We start from the raw sequence: 26967 nt of genomic DNA, 5'->3' as shown, positions 1-26967 counted from the left end.
GTCCAGAAGCTGACTTTAGTTTTTAGACCAAAGTTTGAAGACAAACGTGGGTCTGAGAAAGTTTCCCAAGGTATCCGGAGGGGTAGAGGGATATCCATGGAACTTCAGCATGGGACTTTAGCGTGGGACAAACTGTCAGTCTCTCAGGGCACTCATGGGTTTTGGTGAGAGAGAGAGAGAGAGAGAGAGAGAGAGAGAGAGAGAGAGAGAGAGAGAGAATGAATATGTGTGTGTGTGTGTGTGTGTGTGTGTGTGTGTGTGTGTGTGTGTGTGTGTGTGTGTTTTAGAATACTGACTGATGTAATCATTAACTATCATCTGGAATGTTAACTCCAAAGGCAGAGAGAGTGGGGTTTACTTGTGTGCCCTTAAGAGGGAGGCTAAACTGGTCAAGGACAGAGGTCAGGGTCAAGCTGCTGCATTCTGCTTCCAAGGAGACATCTGGGGCTTTTCAGGGTAAATGAGGAAAGGGGAGACTTGCTGTCATAAAAGATATGGCCCTTGTCGTCACCTGGTTCTACTCCCTAGTTTTCCCACTCTCACCCAACACAGGGTTGCTCTGTGTGACGGCCATTGCTCACTTTTTAGACCAGGCTGGTCTCGAACTCATACAGCCGCCTTTCTCTGCCTCCAGAGCTGGGATAAAAGGCGTGTGCCACCACGCCCAGCTCTCTATTGTCTGTTTCTGTGAGCATCAGGCAGGTCATTTTGGAATTAAAGATTAGGAGGTCCAAGTCATATTTATCCTAGCTTCAAAAATGGAGATCAAGGAAGTCATTCGTTGGTAAACCTGGCACACTCAAGGCTCTGGGTTCAACCCCCAGCCTCCGAATCAATCAAAGAGTCGGGGAAATGCTATTGTTGGCTTAACTGACAAGACAGACCTGTGTTTATGAGGTCAGGGGGAGAAAAAGACAGGGGTGTTTTGTGAGTCAATTGTGAGTAGCCGATGCCTCTTCCCAAGCTATCTCTTCGAACCCTGATGAATTTAGGCGGCCGTTCTAGTCTGCTTTCTGTTGCTGTACTAAAACACTGTGACCAAAAGCAATAAGGAGGAAAGAAGGGTTTGCTTCCTCTTACACTGCCAGTTAATGGTCCATCACTGAGGAAGTCAGAGCAGGAACCCAAGGCAGGAACTGAAGCAGAGACCACAGAGGAGTACGACTTACCGTTCTGCTCTCCCAGACTCATGTTCAACCAGCTTTCTTAGGCAGCCAGACCCCTGCCTGGGGACGGCACCATCTACACTGCAGGGACCGCTCTCCTGCATCCATCAAGGCAATCTCACACAGACTCGACCCCAAGCTAAGCTGATCAGGGCAGTCCTGTACTTGAGACTCAGGCAGATGTCGCTGGGCTACGTCAAGTTGACAGATGAAGTTAACAAGGACGGGAGCCATGTCCAACCTTGCCTCTGACCTAGGAAATAAGTCTTTTCCTCCTGTCCTTTTCCAGGGCCAGTTCTAGAACTATATACAGCAATTACCAACAACTGTAACAAGAGAGAAGGGAAAGGCAGAAGAGGAAGATGAGCTGACCCAAGTTAGCTTCTGGGCTGGTGCTGCCCACTCATGGTCAGAAGTTGAAGCTAAAAGAGCTTAGGACAGGAGAATGTGCACTAGCTCTGGAGTGAGATGTGGGTTTGCTATAGAGCAGACAAAGTGTGAATCAGGTCTCCATGTTGGATGAGTTATAACCCAGTGATATGTTCACATGCTTTTCAGCTGTATGATATGACAAGTTGCATATTGTTTGTCTTAAAGGAACTGTCAGAATTAGATTAGCTTCAGGATCTGTCTCTGCCAGATCTCCATGATGTGGACTCTAACTCTTACTTCTGCCCCAGCCTGGAATTTTTCGAAGTCGTTTCATACAGAAGGGATGCTAAATGGACACTGCCTCTGAGGCTGAGGTTTGCAAGGAAGACTGTAAAAAATGTTGTCTTCTTGTATAAAGACAAGAGCATTCAAAACCTAAGGGTCTATTCAGGGTTCAGCCCCTCCCAGCCTCCCACTGAATGGGCAAAGCAGAACCAAAGGTAACACTTTGTCTTTTAGACACAGCATGCAATGATTTTCACAGTTCCTGTAAAGCCCAGTCTAAGGCAAAAGCTTGGATCTATATCCTACCTGCCGCCTTATCTACTGACAGACGATCTAGCCTTCCTCCACTCTGGACTCTTCTAGCTGAGGGTCAGAGGAGTAAAATATGATACCACCTTGGCCCTCATCTCACAAGATTCTGTAAATCTTCATGAGCCCAAGAATGAGTTTCTATTTCTACCAAGTTCCCAGATCACTCTGCTGCTGGTGGTCCAGGGACTGTGTTCTGAAGGCCACTCTTCTTGCCAAAAAAAGAGATTAAAGTGGGCCCAGGACTGAAGATAATAAAACCCAGGCTTCTCCACTTTGAGCCTCTGACCTGGTCCATCTTTCTGGGCCCCTCATATCTCTTAGGCAAGCTCTAAGGGCACCAAGGCAGATAGACACCTATCAGAAGCTGTTGATAAAGTCTCTAAGGTGATACTAACCCCACCTAGCGACCAGGAGGAATACCACCTGAGCATCTTGGAAGCCAGAACACCATCCATTCCTATACTGCCCTGAGGTTGGCCTTAATCATCAATCCAGTGAGCTGAAAGATAAGTCACAAGGAGATCTTCTGCTGGATCCATGCCTACATGTAATGTGTGAGCATCTTTCCTCTCAAGATGCTGAAATGAGTTTCAAATGTTATAGTGGGGCCCAAGTGAGGTGTTTGGAAACTGACAGGAACAGCTGAGGCCACTTGCAGGCTGTACCTGACAGTAGCTTCCAGCCTCTCAGCCCCTTCGAACTTCTAAGCAAGAACAACTGTGAAAGGCAGAGAAAGTCCCTTAAGGAGACCGAGGAACTTGTCAACCTCCCAGGCCGTACAAGTTCGAGCCTGAAAAAATGTCTGTGAATGCCAGTTGAAGCTCTTTGGGAATGCCCCACGCCCACCCTCATGACTTAGGAAAACAGTTGGGACAATGGAGGGAGGAACCAGAACAGGATGATTGCCGACTGTGAACAAAGGGAATTTCTAGGGTACACATCTCGTCCTTCCTCCCACAGAGCCTGCTGCCTGCTGCCTACTGCCTACTGCCTGCCGCCTGCTGAGCGCTTGCTCTGGGAGGAAGTAGCCTCCACCTAGGGAAAGCCATTGGTGCCCCTGCCTACAGTGGACCAGGTCGTTGTCCCCAGTGTGGAGGAACTTAAGTTGCTGGTCTAAAATCGTGGTAGCTGCCTACTCTCCCTCCTCTTTCTTTCTGTCCTCTTGCCTGTAACACGGTCTCTCATCCCTGCTGTTACAGGACAGCTCTGTCTTTTTATTAAGGCTTACTTGCCTGCTTCTGTGCTAACAAATTCACTCATGAACGAGACAAGCCAGCCTCCAGTTGCAGGAACTGTTTTCTTCCTTCCCTCCTTACTAAGTGGTGTCTAGTAAATGCGTCTTAGAAGCATATTGAGAACCTAGCTAGTGCAATTTCATTGCCCAGCACCCAGTGGCCGCTAGTAAAGTTGTTGATATGAAATCTTGTAGCATAGCAGTAAGGCCTGTACTGTGTGTTAAGAGTCTCCTTTCTGGGGATCTTCCCTCGTCCTCCCTCACAGGTAAAATCAATACCACACGGATCCTTAGCAATGGCGTCTAAACTAGACAGTGCATCTCTATCCGGCTGCCCGGTTGACCTTTTTATCACACGGGTGTTAGACCTTCTGAGGTCACTTGCATCGGCCCCTCAGCCCTTGTCGCTTCTCTTCATTTCTTTCGACATTTCCCAGTAGTGCAACATCACGCCTAACGGAACTACATTAACAATGCTGTCGTATTTCCATAATGTAAACATTTACTTTAACTCCTGAGAGATGCTATGCTTTGATTTCAATCATAGCTTTGGGTCTGCTCTGGAGCACAACTCCTCCATCACCACCACCCCCGCCCAGGCATTGCCAGTGGAGTTTGTTTATACCGCACCACAGAACTGTGCTGCAAAGGCTCTTTCTGTTCAATGGATGTTTCTGAACTCAATTGTGCGTGGCTGGCCTAAGCCAAAACCAAGGAGTGGGCTGGTACACACAGCATTTAAAAACTCGAGTGCCTCTCTGAAAAGAGTTTGAGTATTGTCTACTGATGCAAAATGGAGATAAAGTGGTTCTAAGCTATTGGTAATGCTAAAGGCAATTTTTCTATTTAAGGGTGTGTAAAGTCCGGTTCTCGGCATCTGGGGCCTCTAATGCCAAAGAAATGAAGGAATGCCAATGTTATCCATTCAAAAAGCCAGAAGCTCATGCACACTGATGCCTCGAGTGTGAGCAGGACAGGAGAGGCGGTGACTAGCATTTCCAAATGAAAAGGGCATATGGTTCTGTGATTGGTTAAGCTTGGTGTCAAGACATTTTACATAGGAGCTCCCATGAGGAAAATGTCAATTTCTATCTCCTGGTGGAGACTCACAGACTTGTGTCCCATCTAAATCAGAGTACAGGCCTGTGTTGGTCAAAATCTCTATGTGTAGGGATTCAGGAAATCTGCTATCGGACCTCCCAAAAGGGAGTGAATAAGCAGAGGCATTTAGTCACAGCGGCCTGTAAGAACCTCCAAATTTGGGGCTGGGGATTTAGCTCAGTGGTAGAGCGCTTACCTAGGAAGCGCAAGGCCCTGGGTTCGGTCCCCAGCTCCGAAAAAAGAACCAAAAAAAAAAAAAAAAGAACCTCCAAATTTGGAGATAGCTTTGGCCATGGCGATTGGTCACTTAGGCTTTAAGTAACAAATTGCTAGGATGCTCAAATTCAGCTTGAGAGATCAAGTGTAAATTCAAACCATTCATTCCGCCGAGCTGTTTTAGAGCAAGTTCTTCCTCTCCCCACCAGCCCACCTTCTCTTTCTACCTGAGCGAGGGTCCAGCTTAGTGGGTAGTGCATTCGCCTATAGCCCTCAGTCTAAGCCCCAGCACCACCGAAAAAGAGAGAACAACAGAAGACCCATATCATTTGCAGGATGGTCAAAGGGTTTGTTTCCCCCGTCAAAGAGGGAAGGGGCAACGTAACAAAACACAAACAACCGTACTTGTGGTAGCTGAAGACACTCCGTCTCTCATAGCTTCTCTGGAAATGAGTCTAAGATTCGGGTCAGCATTGTTTTAAGGATCTGTCTTCACAGAATAGTCAGAATTTCGGGGGGAGAGAGCATGGGGGCTGTCAGAGAGGTGATTTTGCTCTCAGACAATTTAAAAACAAATGAAACAAACCCACCTAGGAAATACTCAGGGTTCTACATGGCCCCATGACTTGCCAATTGTGTGCATGTGTGTGTCTGAATGTGTGTGTGTGTGTGTGTGTGTGTGTGTGTGTGAGAGAGAGAGAGAGAGAGAGAGAGAGAGAGAGAGAGGGAGGGAGAGAGAGAGAGAGAGAGAGAGAGAGAGAGAGAGAGAGATGAATTTATGGATAAAATTTTGGCCGTGTGGTTAGTTTGAAGGCAGCTGAGTACTCTTCCATTTGATCAAGCAGAAACATGAAGGCTACAGTGATGGGTCTGCGGTTTTAAGAAGTAAAGCCACACCCAAGCCTGCATTCTGCTATAATTCTGTGGCTCTGTCACTTTTCATTCTAGAAAAAAAACATGTCGAGTTCAACCCTGACCCCAGCCTTGCCTGGGATGGGTCCACCTTCTTTATTCAACAATTCCCACATTCTCCTCCTCTGAATGCCACCGCTTCCTCCCATTGTGAGAACGTTTATTAATAACTCGTGCAAGAATGACAATGCCAGCTATCTGACATCTCTCGCCGTGGAGAGGCGATGTCGGCGCCTACCAGCTGTGTGCTCGGAGCTGTACACAGCTCACGCCACACGGCTCTGCAGCGCAGTAAATCGTGCCGTGGTTCTTGTTTAAGTGTTCTTCCTTTCGTCGACACCCTCTCTTTTTTTATCACCAGGAAGAAGTCTTGTCTTCTTCCTGGATCTTTCTCTGGCCGTTCGGAGTTTTCTATTGGCTATGTGGTGCCTCTCCTTTTAGGTCCAAGATGAACTGCATTCCAGAGGCCTTAAATTTGGTCATAACCTTGGCTTTGCTGTTGGGCACAACCTCCCAGGCACTGCCAGAGGTTGTTTATCCTGGACTGTGAGACTGTGCACGCTGCAAAAGCCGCTGTCTATGGAATGGATGTTTCTGGACTCATCTGAGCAGGTCTGGCCTGAGTTGAAAAGGAGAGGAAAATGGAGGGTGGTCTCTTCCCTCTTCCGCTTCTATTTGGTGGAGGGTGGGGGGAGGGGGTAACAAACTCACTCCTATGGCATCTTTGTGCCCTCGGGTGTCACTAGTAAAGGTGTATATGCCCGTGACATGAACTAAGACTGACACTGTCTGAGTGAATGGCTGTAACGTCAGAAGAAAGATCTCCCTACCATCTCTCAGACACATCAGTATTTCTACTTAGCCAAACTCTGTGTTCAACCTCCCCATCTTGGCTGAGAGCAGAGACTACAGATTACGGAGATTTGCAATTAATCTCCAACCCTCAATATTACAGTCGAGCAGGAGTCCTGGAACAGTAGGATCAGCTCCTGGGTTCCTGAGCCGAGGAATGGCGCTCCTACACATTAGCCACAAGCAATGGTTTCAATTAGATATTTATCAGATGCTGTTAACGTTTAAACGCAGATCGTCTCCCTGTTTACCTCCTTCCCTTCTCGGCAAGGAGCACACCTCCCTCTTGGCAAAAAGTGCCACCGACGCTCCCCCGAGGGCAAGCCATCCCGAAGGCTCCCAGCCACCCCCAAAAGGTGCTCGCTTCCCAAAGAACTTCCATTTCACTGCTCCCCGAACTAAACGATTCCATTCGTAAAAATCTCCAAGGCTGAGGAAAAGTTCTCCAAGGCTGTGTTGTCCGTGTTGGAAATCACACTGAACTTGCAGAGATGGTCCCTGGAGATAGCATGCTGATCCCGCCATCTGCAACGTGGCGTCATGCCACAGGATCCCCGGGACATCTCTGATGTAAGGAATTCATCCTTGAGAATTTCTCTGGGAAGTAAATATCTCTCTATCATAAAGAGGAGTCTAACCCCTTCTCCCATATTTACTCCTGGGTGCCTGCCAAGCCTTTCCCTCACAGCTTCTACAGATCTGTTGAGACTTGGCTGTCTCCATTTTTTTTTTTTTTTTGTCTTAACTTCTCATTTTCCCCTCAAAGGCCAAATAGGCAGTCATTCCCTTCCCTTGCTTTTACGACAATAGATTTCTTTCTTGGCAGGGAGGGGTACTATTTGTGTTATATTTCCCCTCCTCCCAAAGAGGAAAGCTCCCCTTCCGCCTTCTGGATTGGGGGTGGGAGCGGGGGGTAGGGGGGTACTCATCAGCATCTGTCTGTGAGAACAGATGCACATGTCTCTGCATATCCTCAGCAGGATGCAAACTCATATCCGGTGCCGACTGGCTTGGGATCTTTGGAATGGCTGCAACAAATTCTCCATCGCGGCTGAGGGAGGAGATCCTTCCATATGTTCACAGGGAGAGAGCTGCTATTTGCTCTGGGGCCCCTCCACATGTGGCCTCTTCATATGCAGCTGCCACCAGTCCGGTCTAGATTCCTCAGCTGGAAAACTGGAAAACCGTCCCAAGTCCACAGTAATGTCTGTGATGTCAGCTGACTTCCCCCAAAGACCCCCAGATGCCCACTGAAAATGACTTCCTTTGAGCAGCAGTCTTTGCCTGCTGGGGATGCAGCTGCCTTGGTGAAACCCTTATTTAGCCTACTTAAAGCCCTAAATTCAACCCCCAGCACCTCATAAACGAAGTGTTCCCAATCACCTCTTTAATGCCAGAACTCGGTAAACGGAGGCAGGCAGGAGGATCAGGGTCAAACTCAAATATATGGAGGTCAAGGTCAGCCCCTACCTAGAGACCCTGTCTCCAAAAATACACCTACAGACAGCTGTCTTGTTCATGACCAGTTCATCCCACTGGTGGCCTGGTTCAGTCGAATCCTTTGGTTTAGGAGTGTCATGTGATCACAGACAGTTAAAGGACCGTATTTCTCTCTTCTATCTATCTTCTAGCATCCGAAGAGAGAGAGAGAGAGAGAGAGAGAGAGAGAGAGAGAGAGAGAGAGAGAGAGCGAGCGAGAGAGAGAGAGAGAGAGAGAGCGAGAGAGAGAGAGAGAGAGAGAGAGATCTGCTAAGCACTAACTCAGGAAAGATTTATTTTCTGGAGAACTCACCCGAGTTCCTCAGAGCTCAGTAGGTTTTCCTGGCTGTCAATCAGAGGGAGGATGATCCTCCAGAAAGCGGAGCAGTCCCCTAGCTGGCCCCTGTGCTGTGGTGTCTTCCGGGTACCCACCACTTCCTCCATCCTCATTGATGTGCTCATCTCCCGTTCCTCCAGAGGGCAGTACTGAAGGCTGAGACTATTATCTCCCCCATATTACCTGGCAAATGGATGGGACTCCAAAAGTCTCTGTTGTCCTACCAGGAGATCTGAAGACCGCCACTGGCTTCCTCTCCTACCTTCTCTGGCATTTTGAGGTCGGAGCGTGTGGTCCTGCTGGGAGGGAAGTTGCAAGCAAACGCAACGCACAGGGTGTCACCATGGCACCAGAGCAGTGAGACAGAGTTTCCCCCCTCTCACGGAGCTTCCATTCAAAGGCTAAGAAGGCCACACAGAGCAAAGCTTGAGTCCCACCTCCGCCTCCCTGGGCCACTAGGACCTCTGCTGTGAATGTGGAGGTAACGTTTCTCTGAGGACTCAATGAACTGTACCACGTAAGAAGCCCCTGCTGAGTTCTATTAAACAAAACAGACAGACAGACAAAACCCTCTTCTCCCCTTCTGCCCCCCAAGCTTCCTGAACTGACCACGCCAGCCACACACCAGCCCAGCCTGTCACTCCTCATTTTCTTGTCTACTCAGGCCTCTTTTTTTTTTTTTTTTTTCCCTACGTGGGACGTTCTGAAGTGGAGATGCCAACCCCCTCGTAAAAACCAGGAAGGAATTTTAAGAATAATAACTAGCATTCATGTGGCATTTAGCGTGTTCTGAATTCTCTTCTAGCGTCTTCCCAACATTATCCAGCTTCGTTCTCCCAGTATTTGAAGAGCCCTGTCTTCATTGCCCAGCACACAGGAAACCGAGACCTAGGAAAGTTCTAGAACCTTCCCCCCCACCTCCCAGATCCACTCAGCGGCTGAGCTGAAACATACACACAGCCCTTGTAACCCTCAACCCCCAGACTGCAGGCTCCTGCTTTAGGAGGATGCTATAGCAGTCTGTTCCCCAGGGGTGTTCCTTTCCCATAAATCTGAGTACCACTTAGTACCCTCTCCAAAAGGATATTCATGTATTTCAAAAATATTCATCTCACCTACTTCTCACTGGCCTCATATACCTACCCTCTATCCCTTCTATCCCTTCCTGGGCAGCCCTTGACTACTGTTTGTTTGTTTGTTTGTTTGTTTTCTTCAATGTAAAAATTTTGAAATTCCGCTCTTCGGGGTCCAGTAGAGATGACCCATTCGTCTTCTTCATTTTATAGACAGCTCCAGTTGAGCATTCAGGATCAGGAATAGGTTGAATCTTTTAGGCTCCTGTTGGTGACTAGACATGGCTCCCGACCCCCGCCTGCCTCTACCAGAGGGCAGTAGCAGTGAAATGACCAGAGTTGGGAGAGTGATTGTCATTCCTATAGAGGTTTGGGTAGTCAAGGAGGGAGGAAGGAGGTTGTACTTGGCTATAAAGTTCCTTTGGTAAAACTTGAAGAAATGAAGGCTAATGGCTGAGAAGCAACCACTGGCGTTATTTATTGGGTAATCAATGCTTCGAGTTTGGAGACATTTTAGAAGACTAGTCAGGTGGCCACTCTCTAGGTAGGACCAGGATGGTTCTCAAGGTGGAACACCTACGCCTTGTATTGTTCAATAGCAGATATGGGATGACAGCCCCACAGTCTTTCTCGGTCACTGTCCTTTTCAAAGGTAGCAGATTTAAGTGGTTCTGCCAGTTGTGTGGGCTTCGAGTATAACCCTGAAGGGGTTTTGCATGTGCAATGTGAATTGGTTCAAACAATTGATAATAGACAAAGTATGGTGACAGACTTCCTCAAGGCCAAATACAGACTATGAAATTATTTTTGTCAGCTGGGTGTGGTGGTGCACACCTTTACACCCAGCACAGAAGTAGAGAAAAGCAATCCCTGAGAGTCCAAGGTCAGCCTGGTCTACCTAGTAAGACCCTGTCTACAAGCAGACACACACACAAACCCAGATGGACGGGGTAAACTATCATTTATTTGTGTGTCTTGAACTTAGAGTTGGAGGAACTCCCATTGGCCTGAGTTCCTGATTCCAGAGAGCATCTCTGCCCTTTGATTTCGGCCAGTTTTGCTGGCTTCCTTTCTTTAGCCCTTTTAGAAGGCAAGCATCTCAATCAGGGAACACCTAGAGGTCACTTGTGAGGACACTCGGCCTCAGAGAACTCTGGGCCTCTTCTTCAGTTGCTCTTGGAGAGGCTCTCAGTGGGCTTCTCCCAAGACACTTGGCTATCTCTCCTCTGGGTGGCCGTGCGTCCTTAGCTACTGGTCACAGATCATGCAAGCTCTTACACAGAGAAGCCATCAGATTCCTTTCTTCAGATTAGTTGATTGCCCTTCAACACAGAAGGCAGTGGAATCTCTTTTCAAATGCAATAGGGTTATATTTTCCCCCCAAGGCAGGGTTTTGCTTTTCCTGGCCATCCTGGAACTCCCTCTGTAGACCAGGCTAGCCTCAAACTCAGATTTGCCTCTACCTCCCAAGTGTTTGAACTAAAGGCGTTGCGCCCCAGTTGCCTGGCAAAGGTGCCAGGTTTACATGGAGCTGCCTTAAGCTCATGAAATATGGGATAGAGACCCACAAACCACTAAGCACCCCAATCACACTCCCAGCTCCATCTGCAGTAGCCTCCCAGGGCAGATCTGGAGCCTTGGTGCTTAGGAGACAGACGTGGTTTGAAAACACTGCCTGCTGTTGCTTCTCTCTGTAGCTGGAGCTCTAGATTCCTCGTTCTTCTGAGTCGTTCAGTGACGTTCTTATCTTTGCCTGGGACCTCATTACAAAGGAACAGTTAATGTCAATGATGTCTCTAATTCTACACCACTGTGGTAACTCAAACTCAATGGGAGGGATTCGCCTAGCCCAGGCATAGTGCTAAGTATTTCACATGCATTATCTCGTTCGTTCCTTCGTTCATTTACTACTGAGATAGGAGAGTAAACGCCTTGTTCAAGAACCACCCATCTAAAGAATGGCTCAGACTTTATCAGATCCAGATGTTTCCCATCCACCTGGCTGTCCAGTTACCATTCAGATGGGATCCTGTGTGCCCAGGGTAGCCTGCTTCACTTAGCTTACAGAGGTGTAACCTAGTTTCCAGACTCGGTATTCTTCCTGAAGGAATTTCCAGACTCACGGCGTGCCGTGGAGCCAGGCTAGCACTTGGGGTGCCAGCTACACACTGACAGACTCAGGAGCTTTCAAGCCGGCCAAGGCTCACTGTCCCATCTAATGCCAGTTGATATTTAAGTTAATTATTAGAAATAATAATTTAGGTAGCCATAATGAGCCCAGCACTCAAGACCAAATCTTTACTAATCCCGTAACAGCGGACCAATCATCCGCAAATTGTATGCTTGCCTCCTACACTTTAACGCTGTGGTGAGTTTTGCTGTTCCCAAATATCTAGGGCTCTTAGGTTTGACGCCGTAAATCACCATTTCCTACTGAGAGGTTAGGCAAGGGTGAAGGGAAAGCAATGAATCTTTCACTCAGACTAGAAATTCCCTAATCTTTTTTGAACTCCAGTTTTCCCCAGGCCTGTTTTTTAGAGTCTGACTTCCTTCCAGTATTATTTTACATCCTTATTAATTTTTTTTAGATGACGGAGCGGAGAATGCCTCATTAAATTTTCCTATCTTCAAATGGGATTGGTGATGGGTACTGAGACCCAATTAAGAGTCATAATGTTTTTTCCAGGTTGCATTAGGTAGACGTAGCCCAGAGAGGGTTTAGAGCCGATAAGCGCATGGTAGTGGACTTAGGGATGTGAAAAAAAAATATATCAACTGCCGGCAGACAAGGGCGACTGCAATAAGATCCAGTGGTATGATATCCGAGAAGGGCACATCTGGACTGAGTCTGTGCAGACCATGAGGTAATGGAGTCTCAGCTAGGACCAAGCATTTGCTGAGTGTGCTGTTAAACACCTGTAACCAAAGCGTGTCAGAAACTCAGGAAAGACTCCAAGCTTGGAAGGTAGCGTCTTCCATAACGGAATGGCATACAAGCCATAAATGACCACTTTTCCTTTTCTGTTTTTTTTTTTTTCTCACTAGGATGAGATACAATTTAATTATCGCACTCAAGTATACAACTGACAATATTTGTTTGGCCCCGGGGAAGCGTAGAGATGGTTTCTTCCTAGAGTGATCGATGTCTTCAATTTCAAGCTCAAGTAGGCCAGGAAAGGGAGAGAACGCAGCATGAGCCAGAGTCGAATTGTACTTAGACACGGAGAATTCTTCATTATTAGGATCCAGAGATCTGGGAGAATGCAAATCAAGGGAATTTGGGCTTCCTGGCCAGAGACCATAAAGAATAGGGTGGCATGTTTAGAAGTATTGGGTCTACTGACGCAAAGGCACAGAAATCGGGATTCTGAGACATCTATACCATTGAAATAGCCTCCAATCCATTGCCTGGTCACTGAACCATCAAACCCTTCAGCTGTCCGTTATGGAAATACCGGACCCACACCCCACCACTACCAACTCCCTTTGGGGACGTTATTATGGTTGCTTTTCTTACATTGTTTAATTCATGGCAAATTGGTGTCATTAAAGCATTAGCATCCGGATCCAGGTCTAGAGCAGTCATCTCTGTTCATTTATAGCTCTAGTTGTTCCCAGCAAGGTGTTACAATTTTCATAGTAGGGGTGTTCATCTTTACCCTCGCTAACCTAAGTCTTTGAAGTGGCTTCCTGTAGGCCAGTCTCGTCTTGAACTCGTGTTCCTCCTGCCTCAACATCTTGAGAAACTGAAGTTACAGACCTAGATCCAGCTCTCTAGGAAGGCGATTTCTAACAGCTCTGCTAGTACGAATGAGAGAAGAAATGCAGCCATTAGCCGGGCTGTTCCTAGGGCAGCCATCAATCCACTTTCTACAACCTAGCAAGGTAGAGAGAGTTACCAATCTCACTACAAGAAACCTGCTCCGGGATCCAGACACCCTGGAAATTATTGAGTTTGAATTCAATTTTTTTTTTCTGTTTTCTTTTTGGTTCACAAGGTTGCCTTCTAAAAAGTTTTCATCTCTAGCAGCCTGCTGTTTGAATCACACAGACATTCTAGCCGGGGAAGCATGGAAAACCTATATAGGTCTTTCGTAAAGTATACATCACTCTATATTGTATTCTCTCCATTAGGAGATAATTTTTCTCAGCTTATAGCACTCAGATAAAATAGTGGGCAAAATTCTAATTGGGGTGTGTGTGTGTGTGTGTGTGTGTGTGTGTGTGTGTGTGTGTGTATCCTCTGGGGAAAAGCTAAAGAAAGTGCATTCTATGATAGTTATTTCTAGGTGGTTAGTTTATTAATTTTATACCTGTCTATATTTTCAGATATTTTACAGAGATCAGATGCTATCTTGGCAATAAGCAAAAATCAGCATGTTTTCAGTGGACAAAATTTAAACCATGTATTGAAATTATTAATATTAACTTAAACGTTCCTTTCCCCCTTCCTTTGTGAAATGTATTAAAATTGGCTGGTGTGGCCTGTCTTAAGACGATCAGAAATGACAACGTTCTCGTTCAGGAGAGTCGGCTCCCCTGCCAGTCCTCTGAGAAGCTATATATTCCTTGTGGTATTTGCATTCACTCCTTATGCCTGGAACACGGCACACCTGTCTCATTTCACGCTCCCCGATTCCCGGGGTAAATCCCATATCCGAGTTGTGAGCTCCGGTGAAATCCATTAGTGGCCCAGATGTGCGTCCCCTGTCAGCCAGCCCAGTAACCCTGCTGTTTGTCAACAGGTTCTCAGGAGTCAGATAGCTCGCAGTCAGCCAAGAAAGACATGCTGGCTGCCCTGAAATCCAGGCAGGAAGCTCTGGAGGAGACGCTACGCCAGAGGCTGGAGGAACTGAAGCGATTGTGTCTCCGGGAAGCTGTAAGCAATTAAGTCTGTGTTGTCTGTCAAGTCATACATCTCCGCTGTGGACAAAAGGCAGGGTGGAGACAATGCAAACTGACTTTCAGGAAAACATCTACTCTCCCTCCCCAGTGCTGGAAACACCCACACCTCCATGATGTCCTTTTGTTAGAAGCAAGATATTAAAGAAACACCGTGCTAGTTAAAGCAGTCACCAACTGAATCTCACACATGACACATACACCCTGAGGCTAAATAACAAATCCCTCTAACCATCCCAAGACCATGCGTGCAAGGCATACCACACAGGACATGTCCTCACAGGACACTACCTCATTCTATGGGATGTCCTACTACTGTTGTGCTTCCCAGGAGCTTATGCCTGTTGGTTGCTGGGAAAAGCTTTTGCTTCTTCTGAGTCTGTCTTTGGATACAATGTAGCATCACTGCAGGCCAACAAAGACACCAGGGTGGTGCCTGAAATACACAGTAATCCATTAAGCCTGCCGATCTGCTGTTTCTTTAGATCTTTCTTTTTGAAAATGGAATCTTTTCCTAGTTTGTGGTTGGTGTTGGTGGTGGTGGTAGTGATGTTGGTTTGCTGGCTTGTTGGGGTTGAGGATTGAACCTATGGCCTTCCATGTGATGTTATATACCCAGAATTGCGATTCATTTAAGTTTGATGTAAAGCGATATTGCATCGGGCTGGAGAGATGGCTCAATGAATAAATCGCTTGCTTTGCAAGTGTGAGGACCAGAGGTGAATCGCAAGAACCTAGAAGAAAGCTTGGCAGAGTAGAACACGCCTGCCATCTCGTTGGGGAGATGGGAGGGAGTGGGGCAGCTAGCCTAGCATACTCCGCAACAAGCAACAAAGGGGACCCTGTCTCAAACAAGGCTGAAGAGGAAAGCTGACTCCCAAGGGTCGTCCTGTGGCCTCCACATACAGAAGTACACCACACACACACACACACACACACACACACACACACACACACACACACACATCACTCCCATAGCCACTGTCTCCTTCAGACTGTTTCAGTGCTAGTCCCAATTTCGATACATATGTGGAGGCTCCCACAATGTACCTCGACACGGTACGTGGTTTGAGCTGTCCATCCTTCCCTTCGTCTGTTTATTCCACAACTCTTTGTTAGCAGTGCTCGTAGACTCCATTTCTTAGTGTAGCACATGCAGTCATGTGTGTGTGTTGTGTGTACAAGCACACATGTGCATGTGCTTCACATGAGTACAGTGTTGCTCTCCTGGGAGTGGTTGTGCTCCACAAACCATGACCAAAAGCTTCGTGGGTGAACAGTTCCGGATGGGAAACATGGAGAGAGTCCCCTAACTAAATCCAGGAGGTGCATTCCCCCCTCCTCCCCCCAAGTAATAATGCTTTGCAGCGGGAAGAATGAACCAGTGGGGCCTGAGAGCGAGATCACATTACATTTCAACTTGGCTTAATTATGTCTGGATTGATTTAAACCGGAGCTCGCTCAAGGCAGAACCACATTAGCACAAATCCATTGCAAATCGGGAAAGCCGGGGGCCCGGCCCTGGGGTGGGGGGAATGGGGGAGGGGGGATGTGCTATGTGATACTGTAAATATTAGCAGCATTTTTATTAGAGAGAGAGAGAGAGAGAGAGAGAGAGAGAGAGAGAGAATGGGTGTTGGTATCTGCCTCTCATAATCTGTAAAGCCTTGTTTTGTGTTTAATAAAAGAAGTCCTTAAACCAAGCAAAGACTGTACAATATAGCATGTGAGAAGCATGTCAAGGCAAGGCCAGCATGTACCCTAGAAGTTTCACAAAGGCAAAGTAAAGAAGAGAAAAAAAAAGCCCCCACTTCCTCTGACTTTGAGAACAGAAAATATAACTGAGGTAGAAACAACCCGAAAGCCAGCCCCTTGTCCACGTATGTCTACTTCCACGGGTGGGATGAGGGGCCCAGAGGCCTCCCTGCTAATTCCCTGCTCACAGATCCTCCAGACGCAAGTAGCAAGAAACACCCTGGGGAAGAGAGCAGCCAGAGTGAGGCCGTGTGGGAACCATGGGTGTTCCGTAGCCAGAGGACCCAGTGCTGTGCCTTAAATTACGTCCCCCACCACGCGGCTCTGGTTACTTGTGAAATCAGATTAAATGGCTGGAGAATCAAGACCTTGACCTGGGTTTTTTCAAGGAGATGGTGGAAGATCGGTAGCCTCGTTTTAGAAATATAGACTGAAACCACAAACACTTTAGAGTTATAAATCCACGGCCCTGTTAACAACCTCTCCTGCCTTTTTATACCTTTTGGGAAAGAAGTGCTGGCAGTTTGTTGTTTGCACGTAGAGTAAAATAACAATCTTAGCAGGCTGCTGCTTGTACAAGGCCTAAGAGAGAGGAAGTAGGAAGTCACAGAAATAGGCAAGTGTCTCAGAGATGCTGGAACCTTTTTTTAAAGAAAGAGAATATTCCAGAGGTGATCATCAAACAGTGGGACATCCTGCTCTAAAATTCTAAAATGCCTACATATAGAATAAAAAACCCATTGGTTCCAGCGATATGGACACAGGGAAGAGGCCCAGGAGGATGGTGCTTTTGCACACACATACCACAAAGACACACATCCCCGTGTAGTCGACCTGCCACTACATGAAAGGGGGTTGGGGTGGGGGGTTCTGTGATCTGACTTTGACTGCTATGGGCACTCAGACCTAGGCTACCCAACATAAAAGCTGTCTATGTGGAGCTTCAAGAGAACATCTGAGCTCATCCTCATCCAGGTATGCCTTGTGTCACTGTGTAGCATCTACACTGACTTAGGGTCAGAAAGCCAGAGCTGGTGTCTGCCCAGATGTGCCTGCCGAATGCACGGAGTGGTGTCGCCAGCCTCTCCGGCGCCTCTCTGCTGTCTCAGAAAGACTTCTTGCAGTCCTGTCTAGCTTCCATAGTCTTGGTCAGCTGCAGACTTAAACTGATCCTCATTCAGCCCAGGGTAGCACACTTATGGAGGGCCTTCTAATTCTGAGTCTTTCCTCAGATGGTCTAGGCTGGCCCAGAGCCACTGTGGAATCTGTCCTCCACTCACTATCATTGTGCCCTTAACACCTAGATTCCCAGAGCCCCAGATGCACACATACCAGAATATCTCTCTCTCTCTCTCTCTCTCTCTCTCTCTCTCTCTCTCTCTCTCTCTGTGTGTGTGTGTGTGTGTGTGTGTGTGTGTGTGTGTGTGTGTGTGTGTGTGCGTGCACCTCTGTTCACATTTAGTTTTTACTAAAATTCTCAAACAGAAGTTAGTGTCAGGCTACAGAGATGGCTCAGCGGTTAAGAGCTCTGCACTCTTCCAGAGGTCCTGAGTTCAAATCCCAGCAACCACATGATGACTCACAACCTTCTATAATGAGAAACAAAAAATCCTCCTCCTCCTCCTCCTCCTTCTCCTCTTCCTTCTCTTCCTCCTCTTCTTCCTCCTCCTTCTTTTTGGTAGAAGTTAAATTTCATAATGTGGATTCCTCCTCCTACCCCCTCCCAATACTGGGGATTGAACTCGGGGTGCATACTGGGTAAGCATACTGCCACTGAACTCTATCTGCAAATCATTTTTAGGGGCAGTCGTTTTGTTTCGTGGAGGTCTTCTTCATCAGTTATTCAAACTGGTCTTAACTTTGTGACCCTCCTCCCTCAGCCTCCTGAGGAGCTAGGTTGCAGGACTGTACCATCTCATCTAAGCACAGTACTTAATGCTTAGGTATACATCGGATCTGCGCATCAGATTGTGTGTCCTAGATAAAAGATAAGCACGTTCTCTGATATGCGTGACCCATGACCTCTCTGAACGTTCTTCTGCACACGCAGGAACTCACGGGAAAGCTGCCTGTTGAGTATCCCCTGGATCCAGGAGAGGAACCGCCTACTGTTCGGAGAAGGATTGGAACAGCCTTCAAGCTGGATGAGCAGAAGATCCTGCCTAAAGGAGAGGTGAGCTCCTCTCACCGGAGTCTTTCCCACTATCCCATTTGCATTATTGTCCTTACTTGTCCCGTTGGGGCTGCTAGGTCTCTGTAACTTCTTCATTGTTTCCAGAAGCCTGTATTTTTCCTTTTACCATCTCTTGGTCAGCAGGCTGGTCGCTATATGGTTTTCCTTGACAGGCTGAGTTTGCTCGCCGTAGTGTACTCACTTGGGTCTCTGTTGAAGTTGTTTATCTAACATGGTAGACTGCTTGCAAGTGGTCAGTTAAGGCTAGGGTGAACATTCCAGTGGCATTCAAATATACATCTTCATAATGGTCTTCCTGCCCTCTGTTACTCCTGGTCTTGCCTGACACCTGATATTCTGCAAAAGAAAACACAGCCCTCATTGGCTGCAGAAAGACGTACATAGAAGTGAATCTCCAGCCGAAGTTCTCATTGGCTGGGGAAAGACAGGAAGGGCCCACCCTCTACCATCTTAAGTCACATGACTACTAACGTCACTGCATGGACATGTGTCCTAAATTGTTCTGTCATGGCTTCAGTTGTTTATATTTGGAAAAGCCGTGTTTCAACATGATTTTTATCCTGTTTGGACGGAATACTGGTGAGGACTGAGACTGGAGAATTTTATTGGAAGGTAATCAAAGCTCAGCGGGGCATAGTGGCGCACACCTTTGATCCCAGCCCTTGGAAGGCAGAGGCAGGCAGAGCTTCAGTTTCAGGCCAGCCTTGTCTACAGAGTAAATTCCAGGACAGCCAGAACATACAGTGAGATACTGTGTCAAAAAAGAAAAGTCAAACCCCCAAACAAACAAAGTATCTAACCCTTGTGCAAGAGAAACAAAAGGCCAGGAACCTTCAGGCCTGTAAATTTCTTCTGCGGACTAGAGTTACTCATTAATGCTCTAGTACACAGAAGACTCAAGAACACTTCAGGACTCAGAGCCTGGCACATTAGTTGTTGCTGAAACAAAATGTCCTGACAAAAGCAGAGGAAGGAAGAGGGCTTGGGGGAGGGAGGGTTGGTTTACTTCGGCTCACAGTTTGAGGATACAGTCGTCATGGGGAAGACTTGGTAGGGGAAGCATGAGGCAGCTGGTCACACTGCATCTGCAGTGGGGAAGCAGAGAGACGAGTGCTGTCACTCAGCTGACTTCCAACATCTCATGGAATGATGTCATCTCCATTTAGGGAGGGCCTTCGCACCTCAGTTAACTTAGTCTTGAAAATCCCACGCAGGTGTTTGATAATTAACAGTAACCACCACCAAGGGAAAGAAAAGCAAGGAAGGCACTTTTTTAGTCTTTTAAGGAACTTAGAGAAAGACATTTTCCAAAGAGAGGTCAGTGGGAAGGTAGAGTGCATAATCAGGTCCACGCCCGAGGCCTGCAGTCACAGATCCCTGGGAGGTTATGGCACACCAGAACACTTCATCCAGAGTGATACCTACTCAGAGTGATACCTCTTCTGTATGTTTAAGTTTGATGCTGACTTCGCTGAGTTATCACTAGGAAAAAAATTGAGCTATAGATCATGTCACTGGACACTTAACGCATGCCTGACGTTCAGCACACAGCCACTGGAAGTAAGAAATGTCAGAAGAGGGAATGACTTAGAGCAGCACCATGTGGTCGGGTGTCTGTCTCCCAAAGCCGGTTCATCATCACAACTTAAGCTTTGAAAAAGCACCCTGTGATTCCTGAGTGTCCTTCCATACCTGCCTCAGGTCCCCACGGTTGTAGATTTTTCTACTGTTGAAGAAAGCCGACTCTAGGGGCTCTGAGAATTCCTTGCCGCCCTGGTTGCGTCTTTCTGAATTTCATAACAGGAAGCGGATAGACTTCTGCAGCATTTCCTCCCCACAGAAAGAGTCTTACTTTTGTTCTCTCCTGCCCCAGTGCTCCTGGATGCTGGCTTTGCTTTTCTGGCCATACGACTGCTTCCACAGACAAGCCATTCAGTCTTGTCCTTGACTCAGTTGGATTATCAAGACTTTTTCTAGACGCCTATAAATCTCAGGGTCAATGTCCTGGACCAGAGCTATCATAACCGCCCAGAAACAGCTGCTTTAGGGAGCCCAAATTCACAGACTGGTCTTTGTCCCTGACTCAAGGCTCTGGGCAGGAGTCCATGTTGCTATCCAGAGAGCAAGTGTGGCCAGCACTGGAAGGATCTGGAAGGAGTTTATTTTTCTAAGTGGTCCCTTTTATCCCTTACTTTTTCCTCCCACTCCTGGTTCCTGCCTCTTCTAGACTTGAAGTACTCAAAAGTCAATGGAATCGGGCAAAGAGTATTTTCCCTAGGAGATCTCCCTATCCCACCCCACCCCAAGCTTGGCCTGTTGTCTTCAGAAGCATGTTATTAAGTCACCATAATGGGAAGACATGTGGAATCCAGGAAATGTAACAGTCTCCTCTTCCTTAGCTTGGTCAGCCCCCGCCAAACTTTAATGTAAATGCAAATCACCTAGTGCAAGATATGCAGTCTTCAATGGTCACGTGTGGGTACTGCGAAAAGAGAAGCCACGGTGCGGTCGCCATACATTTATGTAGTGTGGGCTTTATAGGAGTTCATATCTCCTATGAGTTCCCAGAACATGCCCGGGCTGCTAACCCCGCACTCTGCCCAATACTCAAACTCTGGAATAACTTTCGCTGTTTAGAGCTAGCTTCGATGAAATGGTTTTTCTAGTAAATCAGTTTACTTTCTTATTACTATAACAGAATACCTAGCAAATGCAACTTAAAATAGAAAAAGGGTTTGTTCAGGCTTTTAGGGACTATGATTTCATTATGAAGCGGAGCCTGGAGGTGGGGCTTATGGTGAGGGGACAGAACCTGGAGGCGGGGCTTAGGGTGAGGCTTATTAAATCTTGGTGTCAGACAGGAAAACAGCTTGAGCAGGAGGCTGAGTTACCACCCTTCCCATTGTAACACATTCCCAGCCATCTACTTCTTCCAGCTAGGACTCACTTCCTAAAGGTTACACAAACTTCCCAAAACAATACCAGCAACTGGTAGCCAAACGTGAGGGAACGTTTACACCAAAGCATAAAAACCAGGGAAGAAATGAATCAAAGAAATGACTTCTCAATACTTAAGGGGATTCTGCATTCAAGCACAGATCCTAACACACACATTATCTTTCTCTACTCCTGGCATTACCGGGCGCGTATACATCTGCAGATGAGACATCTGGACAATAGACCAGCAGCAAATGCTCTATCCAGGGTCTTCCAGGATCTGGGTCTCCTAGGCATATTTGACACCTACATCCTTATTTTTCCCCAGCCCAGAACTCAAGGGAGACTCATCTTGATAAAAGGGCCAAAGGAATCATAGAGAAAGGAGGAGGTTACACAGGAAGGGGGAAGGGAGAGTCTGAAGCCTAGCAAAGGAGAAGAGGGGGACTGGTTCTACCACCCACCCCCACATCATCCTTACCCTCTGGAAGGCCCAGAAGGCATATAAATATAAAAGTGTGTAGAGGACAGTTAGGGCTTGCAGAAACTGCTGCCAGAAGACATAGGTGGGTGGGTGTGCAGTCTAACACGAGGCACACAAAGATGTACAGCAGAGGGAGGGATATGTGGGAGGACCAGGAGATGTGAACGTATGAACAAATCCCAGAGGACAGTGACATAATCCAGGGATCATGCTCTGTCTTATGCCCCAAGTAGATAAAGAAAGTGATAGGGATTAGTGACGGGTTCTGAATTTCCCCTAAGGCTTCGGTTGAGAAAGAAAGGACCAGAAAGGCTGGAGGCTGATGTCTGGGCTAGAGGTGGGCAAGGTAGAGTCTCTCCTTGGGTGGCAGCATCTTCCGAAGGTCTAAGCATTGGTTTTCCCTCCCACAGGAAGCTGAGCTGGAACGCCTGGAACGAGAGTTTGCAATTCAGTCCCAGATCACCGAGGCTGCCCGCCGTCTAGCCAGCGACCCCAATGTCAGCAAAAAACTGAAGAAGCAAAGAAAAACCTCTTATCTGAATGCACTGAAGAAGCTGCAGGAGATCGAAAATGCAATCAACGAGAACCGCATCAAGTCAGGGAAGAAACCCACCCAGAGGGCTTCGCTTGTCATTGATGGTCAGTGCCCCCCCACAAGTTCCCCCACTCCCCTGCCCCCAGACACCTAGGTCCTGTTAGGTCCTCCTCAGGACCCTTGCAGGCTCCAAATAACCTCTTACCCACACACCTTATGGTCCAACCCTGGAAGAGAAAGGGTAAGCCGGATGCTCTGTTCTAATGATGAATCACAATCGGAGGTACAAATGAAAGGGGCCATACATGGAACCCCCAGATCACTTATGACATTGCTCTGGGGAACCTGGGATGAGCCAACTATTGTCTTCTTGGATGGCGCTGTGAACTAAGGAGGTTACTGAGTTAGCCCATCCTAGCCGGAAAGTAGCCGAGGCTCTGTGGTTCTCAGAGCCCTAACCTCCTTTCCCAAGTCTGGTAGTAGCCAGCGTATTGGAGTTCAGTCCTTCCGGTCACCATCCCGTCCCCAGTCTCCCTCCCTCGGGATGATTCTAATATCAGCAGCTTCCTGTTCCAAGCTCTGTGGCTTGAAGGATTGGGCTGTCCCTCACGGTTTGTCCCTCACAGATTATCCGGAGTGTATGTTCCTATCAGGGCTTTGACGATGACGGTAAAACAGACTACCCTCAAATCCACCACCAAGCATCAGGTCTCTCTCCCACAGTTACCATCTTTTCTTTTTCTCCTAGTTATTAAATTCTTGATGATGTGTGCTAGAATTCTCCAGAGGGATTCATGTTGAGGAAGTCAGAAACAGATATAGAGGTTTCTGAGGGCTCGCTCTCTGTCTCTCTGTGTCTCTGTCTGTCTCTACCTCCCTCTCCCTCCTCCTCTCTCTCTCTCTCTCTCTCTCTCTCTCTCTCTCTCGGTGTGTGTGTGTGTGTGTGTGTGTGTGTGTGTTTCATAATGGGTGCATGGGTGCAAGGTTTCAGTTTGGGAAAAGAAAGCCCTATCCAAGCAGAAGATGTGTGGTGTGGTTGTAAAACCACGTTGATGTACTTAAGGCCTGTGAACGCTTGAAAGGGGTAAAAACGATACCCAATGCTATGTATATTGTAATATATCAACGTAGATTTTTCCCTTAAAAGTGTGGGTATACTAAGGAGCCAGTGGAAGGTTGGAGATTGCAAGATACCAAAGTCTGCCTCCTTGGAGTTCACCTGTCAAATAATTGGGAGAAAATGGGTTCGTAGGTGGGAGGGATAAGGGCTGACCATAAGTCATCCCTTTGCTCTAGGGCCTCAGAAGTGCCCATCGGTCTATGTCTCACCCTCCACCCTTTGCTGTGATAAAGGAACTTTGCCCCACTTTCTAGCAGGGATACAGTGAGTCGGTCCTTCTTCGTCATCACATCCATCCTTTGGGCCCTCCTTGAACGCATTTGAACTTCCCTGCTCTGTGGAAACATCTAGAAGATAGCATCAGAGCTATGACTGGGAAGAGCAGCCTGGGGGGGCGCCTGTCTTACCAGGTGGCCTGCCTGACTGAAGGCTGTTTTCTTGGGTCTGCTGGCAGCACTGGCTTATAAATCATTATTTGTGCCAGCTCCTGATTTCTTCCATGCAAGCCTCCAGCCACTTTTGCTAACTGCTCAAGAATCTTCCTTCTCTGCTTGGCTGCCACAAGGAAGTCATGTTTTCATTGCAGAGTCTTGTCTGCGTTAGGAGTGAGCAAGCTCCTTAGGTCCTCGGCATATGTTTCAAGATGAAACCCTAAACTCGGAATCTGAGGAATTTCGACCTTTCCTGACGCTTCCTAGTGAACAGAGTCGTTTCAGACAAACCCCTCTTTCCTGGGAGGACTCAGTTTCCCCAGTGGGAGGGAGGATCCTTTCACAGTCTCCCTCCCAAGCACGCTCCTAATTGAATGGTGGCTATAAAAATAATCTTTAGAGAGACGGAGTCTGTATTTAGCAGGCTTGTTTTCTCTCCTACTAACTTCAGTTCATTGAGAAACCCATTTGTTGCCATGGGAGCAAAACTGAGTTCCCTCCCCTAGTTTCGTGTCTGTTGAATAACAGCTACTCACCTCTTTGGTTTGGCTGGTACTTGCCCCGAGTTTGTTCTAGAACAATGGTTTAGCCAGGTCCCACCACCTCCCTACGACATGCTAAGCCATAGCCTCTGGTGAGCAAGGGTATGTGTACACAAAGTCTAGGGCCCATTGCAGAGTCAGGGTGGGGAGGATGAACCAACAACCACCAGACTCAAAGGAAACACCCAACAGCATCCTTCCGTTTCATGCCTCCTTTCCCTACTGATGCAAAAAAAAAAAAAAAAAAAAAAAAAAAAAAAAAAAAAAGATGGGAGGGTGTTGCCAGGATTGGAGGGAGGGTCAGGTTTTCTTTCCTATACACTGGGCTTTGTTTCCAAAACATGTTAACCCTGTAGACTTTCACTTTTTATCTTCTAGATGGAAATATCGCCAGTGAAGACAGCTCTCTCTCGGATGCCCTTGTTCTGGAAGATGGTAGGTTTTCCCATTTCCCGCTCTTAGAAGTGGAATCCAGATTGAACTCGGATAATTCCGTGTGCTCCCTGGGGATGGACTTGTAGACAGGAAAGAGAGGCTGAGACAGGGACCCTTGCAGGCTCCGTTTTGCCCCGAGAGTCACTGTTGAGCTCACAGCGGTGCTACATTGACACTGGTTTTCCAGGGGTGTCCAGTCTATAGTCCTTGAGTTCTAACAGTGTAGAAAGTAAACCCACATGCTCCGATAGCCCATGGGCATGGGTTGGGCATGCTTGGAATAGACGGTGTAGAAAGTTACTCTTTGTCCAGCTTGGCCCATATAAGCCAAAAGATTGGATGACACTCTTGAAGTGCTGTTTTTGTCTTTGTAATAGTCAAAGCACTCTTTTGGCTGGCTTGGTAGCTTCAGTCCTGTAATCTCAGCACATGAGAGGTAGAAACAGAGGCAGGAGGATCAAAAGGTCAAGGCAACCTTAACTATGTAGCAAGGCCTTATATCAAAACCAAACAAGGGGGGTTGGGGATTTAGCTCAGTGGTAGAGCACTTGCCTACCAAGCGCAAGGCCCTGGGTTCAGTCCCCAGCTCCGAAAAAACAAACAAACAAACAAACAAACAAACAAGGGCCCAGGAGCATAGGAACACTTGCCTAGCTTACGCAAGGCTCTGAGTTCCACCCTTGGGTCAAAAAACAAAACAAAACAGGAAAAAAAAAACAAGTAGCAAATTTTGAAGTAAAGAGCCTGTATCGTATATGTCTTCCTTTGGGTAGTCTTGACACACATGAAAAGAGGCAGACATTGATTTGGGTTACCCAACAAAGCCTGGGCCCTACTGGGAGAGCCTGAGCTACCAGAAGGACTTGGTCTAGCCTCTGCTCCTGAGACAAGAGTGAGAATGCCCCCTTAGCAGCATGGACTACCTTGGAAACTGTTGTTTTGTTTCCTGTTGAATTCTCAAACCTGGCAACTGCCCGGGGGATATTTTCTTGGTTCTTAGAAAAGAAGTTGAAAGCCCTTCCCACCTCACAACATAAAGCAGGGATTCCAGACTTAGAACCATTTCTGAAACCCTTCCTACAGTTGCTAAACCAAACCATTGGAAGCCGAGAGCACTAATTATATGGGAATCTATTAACTGGTAGTTAATCATCTTGGCCCTCTAGGAAAACCTCAGGCACCCAGTGGTAAGTGGCTATTCAGACAGGAAACATGAAAGGCCTACCCGACTCACGGCAATAATGATGATTGCCATAATAATAATGATTGCTCTTGATCATCATTATGGGGAAAGCTACCCGGTTGTCTTGCCCTTGCTATTAGGAATCAGATTGTTGAACCTGACTGTCTGCTGCATTAAGTGGCTGGGAAAGCCATGGTGTTCCAAGAGAACGCAGAAGCCTGTTTGGAATCCGAGACCCTCCCTAGTCCTAGCATTGATCAATGTCACCTCGGGTCTGCCAAGGAAGGAACAAGCTGATGAAGTCCCCTTGTGCATGGAGTTCCCAGGGCTATGTGTAGTCATTAGCTAATTTTTGAGACATCATGATAACAGTTTTGCCCAACATCCTGGGCCTCCAACCTCCTGAGAGCTGGGATTGCCTCTGCCAGCATCCTGTGTTCCCACTTGAGGCGAGGCTCTCACTTCCCAGAGAGTCCTCCTGTCTGATCTGAAGGGCTAACAGGAATACACCAGAACACATATATCTGGCCCTTGAATTTTGGTGACTGAGAATTAGGCTGTGAAAAATCAGAAATTGAAAATGGGTATCTAGGGCCCCATGAATGGTTGGTGGATTTCCCTCTAGCCCTCTCTCTCCCCATTCCCTGTGAGCACTGAGCATTCCCTCTCTTCCCAAAGCCACCCGTCCCAGGTTCCTATCACCAGATCTCTTCATCAAACCCTCCTGGTGTCTCTGGTTGGTTTTCCCAGGGTCAAAACAGCAAGAATAGTAGTTCTAAAAGAGGATTTTCACCCTCATAATGTTTACAGTAAGAAAGTTTTCTTGTAGCTTTCAGGCCCAATCGTAACTCCTTGCCTGGAATTCAAAGTTCCATACTATATAGCCATACTCAGAATTCCTCCCTCCCTCTCTCTCTGCCCTCCCCTTAGCTGAGTAGAAACTTCTGCTTATACCTAACCCCGCCTCATCTCTAGATTTCTACTCAGTTTCCTTCCTTCTCTGCCCCATAGCTCATTCGTTCCAGAATGAATGCACCTTTGGGGATTGTTGTTTTGTTTGTAATTGGATCAGGTCCCAAGTAGCTCAGAATGGTATTGAACTCACTGTGT

General features: G+C 47.3%; 1 protein-coding gene across 13 annotated transcripts in view; it reads left to right on the top strand.

Annotated features, from left to right (window-relative positions):
• The window catches only part of Frmd4a (FERM domain containing 4A), a 590863-nt gene that overhangs the window by 549217 nt on the left and 14679 nt on the right, over positions 1-26967 (top strand). For 12 of the 13 annotated variants that reach the window (XM_039095788.2, XM_063276496.1, XM_039095786.2 and 9 more), the window contains 4 exons: positions 14085-14218; positions 18047-18169; positions 22022-22250; positions 24618-24674. In XM_039095788.2, the coding sequence (XP_038951716.1) occupies positions 14085-14218; positions 18047-18169; positions 22022-22250; positions 24618-24674 (543 nt within the window). Of the gene's footprint in view, positions 1-6055; positions 6211-14084; positions 14219-18046; positions 18170-22021; positions 22251-24617; positions 24675-26967 lie in introns of those variants that run through there. The other variant, XM_039095796.2, reaches the window with a different exon arrangement.

The sequence above is a fragment of the Rattus norvegicus genome, chromosome 17 (genome assembly GCF_036323735.1).
Source record: "Rattus norvegicus strain BN/NHsdMcwi chromosome 17, GRCr8, whole genome shotgun sequence".
In the NCBI taxonomy this organism is placed as follows: domain Eukaryota; kingdom Metazoa; phylum Chordata; class Mammalia; order Rodentia; family Muridae; genus Rattus; species Rattus norvegicus.
Note: the sequence above shows the minus strand (reverse complement) of the source record. Positions and strands in the feature narration are given on the sequence as shown.